At 42.3% G+C, this 17,868-nt stretch overlaps 1 protein-coding gene across 8 annotated transcripts in view; it reads left to right on the forward strand.

Annotated features, from left to right (window-relative positions):
* RAD51B (RAD51 paralog B) overlaps positions 1-17,868 on the forward strand; it is a 632,024-nt gene that overhangs the window by 553,606 nt on the left and 60,550 nt on the right. For 6 of the 8 annotated variants that reach the window (XM_060418204.1, XM_042252666.2, XM_060418203.1 and 3 more), the window contains one exon: positions 3,811-3,914. In XM_060418204.1, coding sequence (XP_060274187.1) covers positions 3,811-3,914 — 104 coding nt within the window. Of the gene's footprint in view, positions 1-3,810; positions 7,593-17,868 lie in introns of those variants that run through there. The other 2 variants (XM_060418200.1, XM_042252667.2) reach the window with 1 other exon arrangement.

Genomic DNA, 17,868 nt, shown 5'->3' on the forward strand with positions numbered 1-17,868 from the left:
TCAGATCAGCACCGTCCAGAGTACTTGTTTTCAAATTAATTCATTTGTGTTTTGAATTGTATATATGATGAACCAAGGTCACCCTAAATTTTATTCTCTCCTTCACTAAATTCTCCCTCAGTCTTAAACCCCAGGCTTGTTGAGGCCCTAGTGTGGATGATATCCAATTCCCATATCTGCTTGAACCAGAGAAAAATATATGTGTGTGTGTGTTTCTTTTTAACCCATGGCTTCTCACCATCGGCTCTGTTTTATCTGGGGCTGGATAATTCTTTGTTGTGTGGACTGGCCTGTGCATCACAGGGTGTTTAGCAGCATCCCTGACCTCTACCCTCTGGACACTATAAGCACTCACACCTCGATATTGCCCACAGAATCATTTCCAGCCTAGAACCACTGAACCACATTTATCTGTTGCTGTATTTGAGTCCAGGAGTTATCAAATCCCCTATGAATATGCAGTGGAGGTGAGGAATAGATTAAAGGGATTAGATCTGGTAGACAGAGTATCTGATGAAGTTTGTTACACTGTTTAGGAGGCAGTGACCAAAACCATCCCAAAGAAAAAGAAATGCAAGAAGGCAAAGTGGTTGTCTGAGGAGGCCTTACAACTAGCTGAGAAAAGAGAAGAAAAAGGCAAGGGAGAAAGGGAAAGATATATCCAACTGAATGCAGAGTTCCAGAGAATAGGAAGGAGAAATAAGAAAGCCTTCTTAAGTGAACATTGCAAAGAAATAGAGGAAAACAATAGAATGGGAAAAACTAGAGATTGCTTCAAGAAAATTAGAGATACCAAGGGGACATTAATGCAAGGATGGGCACAATAAAGGACAAAAACAGCAAAGACCTAACAGAAGCAAAAGAGATTAAGAAGAGGTAGCAAGAATACACAGAAGAACTGTACAAAAAAAGATCTTCATGACCCAGATAACCATGATGGTGTAATCACTCACCTAGAGCCAGACATCCTGGAGTACAAAGTCAAGGGGGCCTTAGGAAGCATCACTGTGAACAAAGAGAGTGAAGGTGATGGCAATCCAACTGAGCTATTTCAAATCCTAAAAGATGATGCTGTTAAAGTGCTGCATTCAATATGTCAGCAAATTTGGAAAACTCAGCGGTGGCCACAGGACTGGAAAAGGTCAGTTTTCATTCCAATCCCAAAGAAAGATAATGCCAAATAATGTTCAAACTACCACAAAATTGAGCTCATTTCACACATTAGCAAAGTGATGCTCAAAATCCTTCAAGCTAGACTTTAGCAATACATGAACCGAGAACTTCCAGATGTACAAGCTGGATTTATAAAAGGCAGAGGAACCAAAGATCAAATTGCCAACATCCACTGGATCATAGAAAAAGCAAGAGAATTCCAGGAAAACATCTATTTCTGCTTCATTGACTACGCTAAAGCCTTTGACTGTGTGGATCACAACAAACTGTGGAAAATTCTTAAAGAGATGGGAGTATCAGACCACCTTACCTGTCTCCTGAGAAACCTATATGCAGGTCAAGAAACAACGGCTAGAACTGGACATGGAACAGTGATTTCCAGCCATGACTGGGAACCCACTGGTGCCTCCTGACCAAGCACTCTCACCAAGTGCTCGCATCCCTGATGGGGTTTGTGGTCCTGTTTATTACCATTCTTCTGTCCAAGTGTGGGCCTGATTCCCTGTGGAAACCAGGGCTTCCATCACAGGGATTTTCCCTAAGCACAGGGTTAGGATCAATGTGGTCAGTAAACATGCAAATGAACATTTTTTTTAAAACATCAAAAAAAAAAAAAAAAAGTTGGGAAAGGAATACGTCAAGGCTGTATATTGTCACCCTGCTTGTTTAACTTCTATGCAGAGTACATCATGTGAAATGCTGTACTGGATGAGTCCCAAGCTGGAATCAAGATTGCCAGGAGAAATATCAACAACCTCAGATATGCACATAATACCGCTCTAATGGCAGAAAGTGAAAAGGAACTAAACAGCCTCTTGATGAGGGTGAAAGAGGAGAGTGGGAAAGCTGGCTTAAAACTCAACATTCAAAACTCTAAGCTCATTATGTCTGGTCCCATTGCTTCATGGCAAATAGAGGGAGAAAAAGTGGAAACTGTGACAGATTTTCTTTTCTTGTGCTTCAGAATCACTGTGGATGGTGATAGCAGCTATGAAATTAAAAGATGCTTGCTCTTTGGAAGAAAAGCTATGACAAACCTAGAGAGCGTATTAAAGAGTGGAGACATCACTTTGCCGACAAAGGTCCATGTAGTCAAAGCTATGGTTTTTCCAGTAGTCATGTTTGGATGTGAAAGTTGGACCATAAAGAAGGTTGAGTGCCTGAGGAATTGCTTTCAAACTGTGGTGCTGGAGAAGACTCTTGAGAATCCCTTGGACAGCAAGGAGATCAAATCAATCAATCCTTAAGGAAATCAACACTGAATATTCATCGGAAGGACTGATGCTGAAGCTCCAATACTTTGGCCACCTGATGCAAAGGGCCAACTCATTGGAAAAGACCTTGATGCTGGAAAAGATTGAGGGTAAGAGGAGAAGGGGGCAACAGAGGAAGAGATGGTTGGATGGCATCACCGACTCAATAGACATGAGTTTGAGCAAACTCTATAGTGAAAGACAGGGAAATCTGGCATGCTGTAGTCCATGGGGTTGCAAAGAGTTGAACGTGACTGAGTGACTGAATAACAAGCTTAAGACCATGAAGAGTTGGCAGAGCACCCTGAAAGATGGTGAACCAGAAAAGAGGACCAATTCCTATTTCACATAGAGGGTGAACATGAGATGATGCCATGAGCAGGCAACAAATGAGACATTCAAGGCCTCATTTTGTTTTAGCTGATTCAGTGGACTTCAGCCTTTTGGTACTTGGTCTCCCCATTGGAAAGAGATAGCATTTTGAGGACGCAAGGTAAACTACAAGTCCACTATGCCCCATCAGCCTAAGACTCATTTCATGGCCCAGGGCCAAAGTGAACACAGAAACTTGGAGGAGACCTCAGAATGTGCTCCAGATGAGAGTCAGTGCTGACTTCTAAGTGATGGGACTTAACAAGCCTGCCGCTAACACAGAAGGGAGAAGTGCAGGAATGGGTTCCTTCTGGTTATGTCAAGAGAGATCAGTGATGCTCTGGAGATGTCAGAGGGTAGCTGCAATGCAACTTATTATAGACTAGAAAGTCAGATAAAGTTTACTTCAGATCCTCCCCCTTATAGGAAAGTCTTAGAAGGTAAGAGAATGTTTCTCTTGGGATAAGAATGTCTAATACAGATGAGATATGAAATGATGAGAGCTTCCAGATTCCTCTTCAGGGTTCATGTATGTTCAGGTTGGAAAGGCATAGAAATGTTATATACATATGCCACCATTTCTATATTGATTAGGGAAATTGAATTAAGAGTCTTATCAAGCTGGAAAAGTCTTGCAACTTTATTAAACTATTTCATAACTGGCTCTGATTCTGTGTAGTCGAGTTATGCCTTTCTGCCGTGGATGTTGAGTAGCCTGATTTATTATTAGCAATGGCTTGCACTATAACCTCTTATTGATATATAACTTTGTTATCTCTGAGCCCAGTGGTGGTTACTTTCACTGAGGCTGAAGGAAACCCATGCTGGTTTTTCTTTCTAGTCTCATATTCCTTAAACCCTTGCTTCCTTCTTTCCTTCATCAACTTTTGTAGTAGTGGCCTGGGCTCCCAAGTACTGTCTGAGCAATGAACAGTGACTGGACTTTTGCTTAAGTGAAAGAGCATGATGAGACTGGATGTCCATAGCCTGCTTTTGTTCTTTTTCGTTTCAGGCACTTCTAGATCTGGCTGTTTGACAGCCGCGCTAGGAAACACCTGGAGTCACAGTGTGAACACCCGGCTGATTCTCCAGTACCTTGGTTCAGAGGGAAGACAGGTGAGTGCTTTAACAACGTTCTCTGACTGTCAAGGTCAGGGAACAAGATGTACCAGCAATCTGGGTGTTCATCTTCTGAAAGCATTGGCTGTGCTGTCTGTCCTGGGCCAACGCTGTCAGAGGGTGGGTAAAGAAACCAGTCTCCCTGCCTACCTCAATAGCAGTTCTAATAAATTGGGAAGATAAGTCACACACAAGGGAAAAAATATGAAAAATAGAGCGTTGCCCCCTGATTTTTGCCAATAGCTTGGTGAGTGACCAAGGTTTCTACCCCTAAGGGATCTCCAACACTCTACCTCTAAAGGGTGAATAAATGATCATTTCTCTTAGCTAGTATTTGTTAAGGGCTAGATAACTTGTGTATAAATTAAATAATGATGATGCTTTTTCTTGAGGTTAGGATGTTTTGAAATCCTTAGGCCGCAAAGACTCTGCTAACTGAATACACTCTTCTCTAGATCCTGGGTACTTTTGCATTAACTCATAAACCAGTAGGTTAAAGTACTGAATGATGCCAGAAATTATCCAAAAGGATAATGACTCTCTCAGAACTCTATTAATGCTGTCTATCCTGGACTCAATTCCCCACCTGTATCCAGAAAGGTTACTTTTTACATCTTTCTTAATTTCCCCTCCCACTCCAAAGAAAGGAACACCAGAGTCTGACCCCTTCCGTGAAAAGTTTCGTAATTTGGAAGTTTATTTTTCCTGACACGACTGAGCGACTTCACTTTCACTTTTCACTTTCATGCATTGGAGAAGGAAATGGCAACCCACTCCAGTATTCTTGCCTGGAGAATCCCAGGGACGGGGGAGCCTGGTGGGCTGCCGTCTATGAGGTTGCACAGAGTCGGACACAACTGAAGCAACTTAGCAGCAGCAGCAACCTCAACTTTATCCTGCTATGTGGACCAGGCTCCATCTTGACCTCTCCTACAAGTGGGAGAAGAAGACAGGGGGATTATCCTGTTTTGTTGGATGGGGCAGAATTCAGAACCCAGACTTGCCTATCTTGCTAAATATATAACAAATCCAAGTTATTAATGAAAGAGGCATGAAGTATCATGATGGTGGTCCTTTCTGGAGAAAGTGGTGGGAAGGGAGTTGTTTCCCTTTACCTGCATTAGGTAAATTGGCTGTTTTTCAAGGAATCAGGAATCATCAAAAACAGACATGAGTCTTTGCCTGTTGCAGACATAACTTTCTGAGTGCCCTTGGTTACAAACCAGAGACTTCTTAGTTTGCTCGGGACTGTGTAAATAACATTCCAGCTCGATGATTGAGTCAGCCATATTCTGAGAAGATAGAGCTGCTTGTTTTCACTGAAGGGAACATTCTTGAGTATTCAGGCCCTGGCCTGCTCATTACCTCAGTGATACCTTTTCCCTGATGATTTAATATTCTGCGTTCTAAATCCATTACTTCTCTTTCAGTGGAACATGTTAAAAAATGTTCCGGTAGAACCTAATAACCTTTGGTTTGTACCTTAAGTTATAAATCATGTGAAATAAACCCTGTTTATAGCCATCAGGGATACCATTAAGGATTGTCAAGCACTACTACCTAAACTCTAATTTGAGAAAGCAAAATTGCTTGTGAATGCTTTCATTTTCATGGATCCTTAACTTTATGCCTTCAAAACTTGTAATTTATCTCTGTTCTTGATTTTAGATGGTACCCTGATTTTTTAATTCAGTTTATTGTATAGGATACCATGAATTCCAGGTTCCCAGATCCCAGTTTTAGTAATTCTACTTAAGTAATTCTACTTAAAATTCTACTACTTTTATTAGTAAATAAAGAAGTCAGAGCCACAGTTTTCTTTTCCTTTTGTTTTAGTAAGTTAACTAGTCATTTCTATTTTGTCAGTGTCAACAGAAAGTAGCTGGCGGGCTACTGTTATTTGTGTATCTTTGGTGAGTGGAGGATTTGGGTGGCTCTTGGTTCTTGGCTCATAAGATCAAATGCAGGCCACTAGTCACAAGAAGAACAGAAAGCAAAGCAGGCATAGATCAGTGACAGTCTATCAACTCCTATCCTATTAGATAGGTCAGTAGCATTATCTTAATCTACAAAGTTACAATCATTACTAATCCCTCGAGTGGACTTCAATGTTTTGAATCATGTTTGCGTACAATATTCGAAAATTAAAGTAAAATATGACCAGTGTTAAAATGGCCAACCCAAGCAAAAGAATGTACATTTAATTAATTTATAGAAATGTATGTGACTTTGGGGACCAGTTGTTAAATGTGTGGCCTAACAACCAGGATAAATGTTGGTACTGAAAACATGTCTCTGTTTGATGACCTTATCTTGCCTTAGCAAAGGGTGTACCTAGTGATTCACTGAACCTTTCCTGTGATCTTACTTCCTGATCAAGTAGAAAAGCCATATGAAAGCCAAACTTTTTCTGGGATATGGGCACAAAATAAGATTTGAAAGCTACCTTTTAAGGTAATTGCACAAAATATTTCCTTCTAACTCAGTTTAGTTGGAGAATTTGCCTGGATCATTCTAGTGTGGGCACCATGGAGCACCAGCTACTTGGGGAGGATACCAGGATAGGTTTTTTTTGTTTGTTTTTTTTTTAATGCACAGGTAGAGGCCGCTAGACCAAAGGATCAAGGTTATAGAATAAGGATTATGTTTTATCCCCTTTCTATGACACCGAGCTCTACAACAGGGCTCTTGAATGTGAGGCTTAGTCTGAGACCACAGAGCTGGAAGGGGGTCAGGTCAAGCTGAGCAGATCCGCGAGCCGATTAACCCGAGAGTTGAATTGTATAGTCCAAGGCAAGGAGTCCGCCGTGGGTGATTATTTTCTTTACACCCTGGAAACTTTGTAAAATTATATAACCAGGAAAGAAATCTCCTTATCAGGGCACAAGCCAAGTTAATTCTCTTGTTTATTCTGCTTCGGGGTTGCAAAAAAAAAAAAAAAACCCTTTTAAGAAGCTGGGAAACATTTTCTTTTGGACTAATTTAGCTTTTTTTCCATTTGTCTTTTATTTACTCTTTCCTTCCTCTCCTTCAATCTTGCCCCACCCTTTTTGCAGCATTTTCATTCTTACCAAAGACATATTCTTAGAGTTAAAATGGCCTCTACTAGGTGTTTTGGTGTTTTTTTTTTTTAATACTCAAAAATAAGTTTTGGTCCACTATATGCATGGCGTGGGGATGCAAAGAAGTAGAAGACACAGTTCCTGCCTTCAGGGTTCTTCCAGTCTAGTACAGGAGATGAACCAAAATGTGAGTAAGTTAAAGAGCAGACTCACACTGAGGTCCTGTCACAGACAGTGTTTGATTTGTGATCTAATAAGTGGTTAAAAACGATAACTGCTTTGAAGCTAGAGGAAGGTGAACTCAGAGACACATTCGTCTTTTCAGGTGAAGGTGGGACTTGAGTATCACTTTAAATCATCATTTTTCAAGCCCTGGCTGCACCTCCCACTCACCACAGGAATATTTACAAAATACCAACGCCAGGGCTGCACCCCAACCAAGTAAATCAAAATCTCTGCTGATGGGGCCAAGAGTTGGTGTTCATTTTATTTATAACACTCCCTCCAGTGCTTCTACTGTGCAGCCAAGTTTGAAAATCTCTGCCTTAAATAGATCAGATTAGGTGAGTGAAAAAGGAAAGGGAAGATGTGGGAGGGAAGTCAAACAGCAAAAGAAGAGAAACAGAATGACAGGTCACGTGTTCAGAAGATCCAGGCTGAGGTTTGCCTTTTAACAAGAGCAGAAGGTTTAGGTCACACATTCATTTGATACACCTTTATTTAATCACCTCTTGGCTGCCAATTTGTGTGTAAGATGCTAGAGATTCAAAGTGTAAGTGGATGTCCTGTAGTTGTTCACAGATAAACATCTAAAGAGGACATGCTGTACCAGCATCATGCATCCATTGAGCACAGAAGTGGCAGCTCTACAACAAAGGAAAACCATGAGTGAGGCAGCGGCACACAGAATGAATTGGCCAAGGACTCCTCTGGGGCAGCTCTTAGTAACCAGGTGCCTTGTAACAAGGGACTGGAGAAGTTAGAATGAGGGTGGTTATACTTGAAAGAATGATGAAAAAACTCGATGAAATATTCATACTATTTCTCTTCAGATCCTCATGTAGTCTGTTCATACAAACCACATATGGGATTATATAAATTTTTAAGTGCCCTGGAAGGAGTAATGAAGTAAATTAATCCCAACTAAGCTTCACACCCCCTTGATGAAATAAATATTATGACTCTCTTATTTCAACAAATTGGAGAGAGGTAACTTTTTCATATAGGAGGTTTATTTAGATGGACTTTATAATAATATTTTCGTCTTCTGCTTAGAAGGCACTCTGAAGTTTCAGAACACTGGAGGGAAGAGCCTAAAGACCAATCCTGTTAGTCAAACTCTGCTTCTTACTTGAATCCTTAGGCTTTTTGAAGTCCCTGGTTATTTTGCATCTTGAAAGTATTTGGTGTTTCCTTTCTGGTGACGGAATTCTTCACTCAGTATCCATTTTGTGTTTTGAAAGATTCAAACCCTGTCACTGTGAAGATTTTGTAATGCGTGCATGCTCAGTCATGTCCAACTCTTTGTGACCCTGTGAAGGCTGTGACTGAATCTTAACTGTGTACCCTCAGAGGCAAGACAAATTCTTGACACTCACACATTCAATGCATGTATTTTGAAAAAGAAACTCCTTGCATCCACACATGAACGCAATCTTGAGGAAGAAGGATATACTGCCTATTTAGAATCACTCTTCCCCATAGAATTTGAGTTTTCCACTGTAAAAGTTCCTTTAAATTGTTAGTAATAGTCATATTTAAAGGTGAGCATCAAATCTTATAATTCAAGCTGCTACTTCTATAGATATACTATAAGAATACTGAGTATAGGAATATCTTTTTGCAGAACCCGCCTGCTGGGGGCTGTAGGAGAGTGGGAGCCAGGCTTCCCTTGAAATCCTAGTTGGAATTCCTTTGTGTAAGCAAGCCAGAGGCCTAAACACAGACCCAGGCTGAGCACAGGAGGAGTCCTGCAGCTGCTCTCGGGAACAGGCAGCCAGGGGACTTTGGCTGGGGGGGGAAGGATAAGAAATCTTTGCTGCTATCTTCCACAGGTCTTAAGTTCTCTACTCTGTGGTTGGAAAGGCTTAATGAAGGACTGAAAAACTGAAAGAAAAGATGATAAATCTTTTCTCCCAGATAAACTGAAGGGCAGATTTGGGGCAAGAATGTCAAACATATATCCCTATTCACCCAAACAAAGACAGAGATTGGAGATGATGTTTTGCTTGATGTTAAGTCAGTTTTATAAACCTTTATGAACCTCTACCTTTGTAAAATGGCTCCAGGGCACTCATCTTGTTTGTTCCTTTATTTTCTGTCCCAACTCATGTGCTTTTCTTAAGCAAAGAGACTGTTTTTTTGGTTTTTTATTTCAATGGTGACTTGATCCAGCCAGAGAAGTTTGGCTGTGGTGCAGGGGTGGGAGAAATGTCTTTTTAAGCATAAATATCTGCAGAAATAGTAAAGGGAACAGAGAATCCCAGCCAAGTACATTGCCTTGGGTATAAATGTTCCCTCCCTTTCAAAGCCTCTCATGTGTGAAGTCTAACCCACTGCTCACACTTCCATCGGAAGCGCTCTAACAGCTATTGAGAGTCTGGGAGAATGCATGAAAGGGGACCCCAAAATGGGGACTTTTTAGAGGATTCTTTTTTCAGGTCACCAGGTAAGTGTATTAAAATCTAAGGAAATCACACCTAAAAGTAGACAGTAACAGCAAATGAATGCAGTGAACTAAGACTCAGAGAGCAGAAAGACAGGTTCTGACCTAGAAAGGGTAACTCACATACCCAAGTGCACACTTCCTGTTTCTATCTCCACGTTCGAAATAAGAATATAATTATCTTTCCCACCACTTACCAAAAAAACGTAAACTCCATAGGGCTCCCTTTGAAAAAAATCAGTGTGCTCCCAAAATCACTCCTTGTGAATGGGCTAAAAAGTAACTTTCCCCTTTTCCAATGAAGAGGTTCCATTGGAAATTGACAGTGTAAAATGTACTTTACACAACTGCCCCCAGGCTTCTGATGGGGGTGCCCCTTTCAGATACTTTGTACATGAAAGACCACAGACCTCTGCTGAGGAAAAGTGCCCATGTTCCTAGGAGATTTTGAGCCACTTGAGGTCAATAGAAGTTTAAAGAAAAATCAAACCAAAGCAAGAGCTGGGGAACCAGCATAAAGTTTTAAATGTCTTTTTTTTTTTTTTTCAATCAAATAGAGTTGCAAAATTAATTGTTGCCACCCTTTAAAAAAGGTTCAAATACCTTTAACACCAAAAAAGTAGAAAGAATACGTTTGTGAATAAAGAATACTGCTGTAAATTGAATGCATTTATTTTTATGAAAGACTTAGTACATGTCTTCATTTCTCTCTGAGGATCACAGCCTCTGGCGGTGAGGGGCTGAATGAGTGGTCCAGTCACTGAGTGTTTAGGTGACTTCCCCTGTGATGAACCACTCATTTCACCGGTGTTTTGTTACCTCCGTCATTCTCCTCCAGCTCTGACTAGTTTTATTTTTACACACTGTCTAGCACCAAATCTCCTTATTCAGTGACCCTCCCAGCTCTAACTTGCTAAGTAAACCAGAGCAAATAGGTGAATGAGAGATTTCTAGAGAAATCCTCAGCTGTGGCAGGAAGTAGAAGAGACTCAAGGCTTTGGAATCAAACTGAAGGCCTCATTGTCAGGCTAGGGAAACAACAGAGGAAACAGCTACAAGATCTCGTGGACAAGGCAGTGACCTGGGAGTCAAGGATGCTGATAATTAGTTGGCTCGTTTGAAAATGAAGGTTGGACAGGATGTTGTATTTTAGCCTTGGCTGGTTAGCTATAGAAAGTGAAGTCACTCAGTCATGTCTGACTCTTTGCGACCCCATGGTTAGCTATGAGTGAGGAAAACAATGGGGTTCTTCGGTTAGGAGAAGCAAAGGAGAACAAAGGATTCCATATCTCTATAAAGTGTAAACTGATTTACAAATGAACCAGCACTTTCACTAGAACAAAACCATTTAAAATATGACAATGTCCGTGTCCTGAGATACCCTCTAGGAATCATCTCATCCAGTGATTAGCAACGACAGTGGGAGGGAGGCTTAAGAGGGAGGGGATATATGCAAACTTATAGCTGGTTCACATTGTTGTACAACGGAAACTAACACGACATTGTAAAGCAATTATCCTCCAATGAGCAAAATAAAAAATAATAAAATTTAAAACAAGAAAACAAACAAAATCCCAAGTGTTCATTAACAGTGAAGATACCTAGGCCTTGCCCCTAATGACCACTCAGAGAGGGCAGGCACTTTCAGTGATTCTCACAGGAGTGGTCTTCAGACCCATAGTCTATTCTAGTCCCTTCATCCAAGGGTTAACAATTAGGGGTGACTTATTCACTATCACACAACTAGTACTCAGTAGAAATGGAACTGGAGTTAAATTCTCTCAACTTCTAATCTGTCGCTATTTTCACTTTGCCAACTTTGAGTAAGAAAAGTGGGCAAAAAAGTCCCCAACCCAGTCAAATTACTATGTTTGCAGGCCATGTAATATTTATATTCCCTCTGACTTTCAGTGGTACATAAAAAGGTTCTATAGAACTCTGCAGAAAAATATTTTTGAAAGGTACCATCCCACCCCACATTGCAATGAATTATCAACCTTTTAAATGCTTGGGCCCAGGCATGTGAATAAGTGACTTTTTCCAAGTTGAACCTCACCATGAGCATGGATTCCCAGTTGAATGACTTACAGACAACATCCTGCAAACAGAGCTGACTTCTCTGCCCCTCTCCTGCAAATGGTCTTTTGTGCTCATAGAGGGTCACCCTTAAAATCTTGAGCTTCCTGTTGCCTATCTTCATAGGCTAGATATGCTCAATGGTTTTTGAGTACTGGAGTTGTGTGTCTGGTTTTCTCAACACGGGAGAAACTTCATAGCTATATTTTTTACGTGTTTGCATCTTTAGTTTGAGAAGTCAGAGTAAGACAGAGGGAGCAAAGAAGGCAAGAAGTAGCCCATGTGGGGACCTGTTTTCTACCATCTTGGGGGTCCCACGTTTGGTAGTGAAAAATATCCTTTCTCCATTTCAGTGCTCTAGGCAACACTAATTTAAAGCTTCTTTAATTTCCAGAAATGGAAGGAAGTTCTTTGTGGGTATCAGATTTTATAATTCCACATGCATTTTTCCATTAACTTCGACAAGAACCTTTTAGTATCTCATCATTTTCCTTTTTACAAATAGGTAAACTGGGCTAAGAGGATAATACTGTATATCCAATAGTAGTATTGAGATTTGAAGCCAAGTTTGTGTTAGCTCTAGAGCTTAAGTGTTTTTGGCTATACCATAGTCTCTAAGATGAAGGAATTTATTTTTAATTTAGGAATGAAATGAGATGCTAGAAAATGAAGCTTTGTCTTAGTGATGATTCTTTTGGCTAGTAATGAATAGCTCTTATTATCTTTCTGTCTGATTTTTCCCTGGAGATGGCTGGATCTTGAGTGTCATTGAGCTTACCTCCAAAGTTTACTGAATTGCATATTAGAACAGCACTTCTGCTCTGGGGCAGGGACATTAGGAAGTAGGTGATGGGCCACTTCTTGCTTTTTTCTCTTACTCTTGCCATTATTTTGCTTGTGACTTCTGGCACGTGACTGATTCAGAATGCTCCTTGCCCTGTCCGTGTACATGATTTGAAAAACACAGTTTGTCACACATATGAACCAAGGAGGTCCAACTTACAGAACTCATTGTGTGGTTGGTTGCTGTGGATGGTAGAGTTGCCTGCCTGAGCCTGTAGCCTCTGCTTCTCTCCCAGGGATCTACATGGTACGATGCTGGTTTGCCTTTCAGTCTAATTGGAGCAGCACACGGCGTGGGGCTTCAGACCCTTCCAAAATCTTAATGACTTATGAAATTAGGTGTAGGGGTATGGGAAGCAGACAAAGCATTTGCATGATGGAGATGTGAGGGGAAATGAATCAAGTATGTCTCTAGAATTCTATTTGAATGTATATGTCTGATTGTGTGACCAAAATATTTTATGATATGCTAAACATTATCTAATGCATGATTGGTTGTCAACTGCAGTATAACGCATTGAGCTTTCCTGATTTCTGCTGATCTAAGTAATTTGCGATTTTCAGTTACCAGAGTTGATATATACACTCCTTCCTTCCCTCAACCTTTTCCTACCCTGTTGATCCTGTCTCCACACCCACCCCTCCAGTCACCTTCGGATTTTTAAACCAGTCAATGACTCCTGGCAACTGCCTTAGAGTTCAAATGCTTGAAGCAGAGATTTTTCCACAGAGGGTCTCTTTCTGAAAGTTTCCCTTCTTGGTTTGGCAAAGCTTAAGAGTTCTGGCGTCTAGGACAAAGAACATGTGTGCTGGAGTCTTGGACCCTTGTTTTATTGTTACCAAAGGGATCATGATTTGGTGAACACCTTCGGAGAGCCGAGCTACAGTGGCCCTACCCATACCTACTTTCCGAATCCTCGACCTGAGCTCATGATCCATGACTCTAAGTAACACAATTCCCTGTATGTCACATTCCAGAAAGAGACGCATCCATATAAACCTGTAAACGTTAGAAGTGAGGCATCTGGTGTGTCGGGAAGGGATTGAGCACAGATCATCCTGCACAGCCCTGACTTTCTGGTTGCTTTGCTCAGTCTTCCCAACCATTCATTGAGTTTCCTTTGTGCCAGTCACTCTTGTAAGTACTTTGTGGGCATTTTCTTCTTTAAGCCTCACAACTACTCTATGAGAGAAGTATTAGTTGGTATACTTTAAGATGAGTGTATTGAGGTTTCCAGAGTTTTTAAAAACTGCTCTGAATCACATGGCTTCCAAGGGGTGGCCCCCTATACATACACACTCTCTTCCCTGCAGCCCTCTCTTCTTAACCATTATCTGATATTGAAAATATTAGTCGCTCGGTTGTGTCTGACTCTTTGGGACTCCATGGACTGTAGCCCACCAGGCTTCTCTGTCCAAGGAATTCTCCAGGCAAGAATCCTGAGTGGGTTGCCATTCTCTTCTCTAGGGTATCTTCCCAATCCAGTGATTGAACCCAGGTCTCCTGCATTGCAGGCAGATTCTTTACCATCTGAGCCACCAGGGAAGCCTTCCTATACTGAACCCCATGTTAATATAAGATTATTCATGCACACTGCTTGGAAGTAATTGCAGAACATTTCTCCAAACACTCACTGTGGTGTGGCCACCTTCAATGTTTGAACCAGGGAGAATGCTGCATTCAAAGAGTGGACTGAGTCTTTGCCTTGAGGGAGTTTTGTATAATAATCCCTAGTTAAATAATCCCTAGTTATTTCCTGTGATGATGTGGCTCTGGGTAGCTACAGAACACCCTTGAGGAAGAATGAGCTCCATGGGACATGTTCAGCTCCTCTGAACCTCACCATCCAGTCAGTGGATAGCCTGGCCCTTCCTCTCTCAACTGCTAAGTTCTGGCCTTTCCAGCCAGTTTCTTTTTCACATTCTGATTTGGCTTCAGTGTTCTGCCATGTTCCGTCAAAGCCAAAAAAGATAGTCTCTGTGGAGTCTTGCCTACACTGGAGACAGATCTGTGCCCACCAGATCATGGTCTCTTCCGGTGGGAACCTGCAGGCCAGGAAGTACAGTGGCAGAGACATCCCTTCCCTCATGGATGATACAGCATGACATATAAGCCATCTCTGCCTCTTTACACTTTCCTTGCAAAGTCACTTTCCCCACGGAGTAGTCAATGCCATGTTTTACATTTACAGCCTTCCTGAGTTGTCTGTTCCTCTCTGAAAACATTATTCTGCCCCTGCTGAGGAAGATTCAGTCACTGTCTGGTGAAATGGGAAGACTCTGACAGTTCTGTGTTCTCTTACAGGGGCCTCCTTAAAATACAAGTGCAATAGATCCGGTGTGGCCTCTTCCCCTTCCACAGGCATGCTTATACCATGCTTTCCCTCTTGTTTATAGCTAGACAGTGTTCTTTCCAGACACACTGTCCTATACAGCCACACATGGAAAGTTAGGCTCTTCTTTGTGACTGGTCTCCACTTTCTACCTGTGACTAACCTTACATTCTGGGACTAACCTTACGTGTTTATAGCCCTCACTCTGAGATCCCTGGGACAGCCTCTGCTAAGAGCATGTCAGCATTTCATCCCATTGCCTGGAGAAGAATAGTTCTTCCCAGAAACCAGCCTTTAACCTATTAAATAGCAGACGTTTCTACCAGAGGCTTCATTTGTCTCTAGGACCCCTGTGTATAGGGAGTCTCATTACACGCTGTGGTTGTCCAAAAGCCAAGTATTTGCAAAGAAAACCCACTGAGACAAGTTGGCTGAGTGACGGCCATAGCATCTGTGAAGTCTTGGTCACTATTTTTTTCCCCTCTCCTAAAAATTGAATATTTTCCCTCAGTTAAGAAATGGTATACATTACAGCTTTAAAGTCTTTCGCAATAAATCTTCTAGAGTCTGCAATTGTAATAATAGTCCTTTGTGTATGCTCTAACCATAGACATGGATCCTCTTATAACTCTTCTCTTTTTATCTGGACTAGACCATTAAGTGTTTGACACTCCCCGTTCCTGCCATCCTTTCCTCTCTCCTTCTTCCTTTTCTACCTTCAGATCTTTGCTGGGTAGATGTGTGTGCCAAATGCTGGGGATATGAAGTCAAATGAGTCTGATTTCCCGCTCCCAAAAGCCATACAGCAGAAGGAGGATGCCTAGTAGAGAGTGACAGACATAAATATCAATATATACAAGAAGGGACTGAGGGAACTTCAGTGGAGGACAGAGTGGTCATCAGTACTGGGACACTCAGAACCCTCAGCAGGGAAGACATGGTCAGGGGAGGATTCAGAGGAGGGTATAATGTTTAAGACTTGAAAGGCATATCAGTACTGGCCAGGTAGGTGGGAAAGAAGGCTGAGGAAGCTGTATGAACAAAGGCTCCAGCGTGGGAACTGCAAATGGTCCTTCTTTAGTGCCCCTGGGGAGAGGATATGGGTGTCTGTGCAATGGGTAGGGTGGAGGGGGCACTGAGGCCTGTGTAGAGAGATAAAGCAAGAAAACATAGGACAGATTAGACTTGACTGTGAAAGCTTCGAAGCCCCCATGAGAGACTTCTAGCAGGGCTGTGACATCAGATTTATACTCAGCAATGTGCTCTTGAGCAGGAGTTTGCCATATGGGTTTGGAGGCATTTGAAATAAAATGCAAAGAAATGAGGGCCTGAATGGGAACAGTGGCCACGGAGATGGAGAAGGAAAACAGATGCGACGGCTAGGAGGCAGGATCTACAGCATTCTGGCGCAGTGATTGGCTCTGGAAGGAGGTTGGAAGGAGGGTCGTTTCTGATATAAGTGAGTAAATGAGGTCATTGTTCATCTACTCACAGACTGGGCCAGTCCAGGAGATGAGCAGACCTGGGAGGGGGACAAGAGCTGGCCTTGCCCAGAACACACACCATTCCCTACTTATGGGACAGAGTAGCAATTTCCTCTCTTCCACCAGACCTCAGTGACTGCCATCAGGGATTAGGTTGGAGATCAGAAGGGATTTTTTTTAACTGTGCAGAAGCTTAGGTCCAAATGTTCCCTTCCCCCCTGCTGACCCTGCACCATCTCTTCCAGCCCATCCTTCCCTTCTTCCCAACCTTCGGTGCTATTTCCTTCTTTTAGAACCCTAGTTTCCATAAAGAGACAGTGGTCATCAGAGTGTGCAGGAAATTAAGTTTAGAAACACATGCTGGGGAAAGTGAGGACAGGTGTATCTCCTGCTCCAGGGAATTCTGGCAAACTTCAGGTCTAGGGGTGTAGAATCAGTAACCAGTTTGGAGAACTACCAGTTTAGGCTTCAAAGTTTTGTTTTTTAAAGATCCTCATCTGCAAATTGGGAATCAAGAGGCCCTGCCTTGTTGGGTCCTGCCAGTCAATTGCTTCTTTACTCTCAGATACACTCCCTGCCTTTCCTCTGCTCAGGTTAGTACCACAGGGAACTGACCATGTGATCTGCCGTTCCCAGCTCCCTTTCCATTGATTCTGCTTAGTTTGGGGCCCTGGAGGGAGAATGAAGAACAGAGGTATGGGAGAAGCCACATATTTCTGCCTCCCTCTCTCTTTTTCCAGTGATGTCTCCAGTGACCCCAATTCCTCCTCCATGATCCCTTTGTATGAGCTTCTAGATGGTACTAGAGGTAGAGAACCCATCCATACTGGAGATGTGAGAGACATGGGTTCAATCCCTGGGTCAGGAAGATTCCGTGGAGCAACCCACTCCAGTATTCTTGCCTGGAGAATCCCATGGACAGAGGAGCCTGGAGGGCTGCAGTCTGTAGGGTCGCAGAGAGCTGGACATGACTGAGCAACTGAGCACAATCCTTTTGTGGACCCAGCTCTGTGAAGAGCTGGAGATGGGCAGCTCCATCCTCTTAGCCCTAACAACAGCACCCCTTCCTTTGTTACTCCAGCCCTAGGGGTAACGGTGGCTTCTTACTGTTGCTAGTCTCTATGTTGCTTCACTGTTCCTTATTCTCCTTTCAAGCTCTTCCAACACATTTGTCACTAGTTCTCAGCATTAAACTCTCTCTCTTAAACTACCTGGGGTGAGTCCCATTTTCCTGATGGACCTTGACTGACATGATCTACATTAGCTCTTTGGCTAACACATGGATATGAGACCCTAAATAGTCTCCATTGGTTGTGTCCCCAAAGGGCTCCTCTGTCTGCATGATCCTCCAGTCCTGAGAGCTGGGTTCCTGGACTGGGCTGTCTTGGAGGGCAAACATTTTGTGCAGTGCTTCTTGAATGGCATGAGAAAAGGAGTTCTCTTGGCTCAGTCTCCTTCCTGTGGGATTTTCCAAAACTTTCCAGATGT

This window comes from Ovis aries, chromosome 7 (assembly GCF_016772045.2).
Source record: "Ovis aries strain OAR_USU_Benz2616 breed Rambouillet chromosome 7, ARS-UI_Ramb_v3.0, whole genome shotgun sequence".
Classification (NCBI taxonomy): domain Eukaryota; kingdom Metazoa; phylum Chordata; class Mammalia; order Artiodactyla; family Bovidae; genus Ovis; species Ovis aries.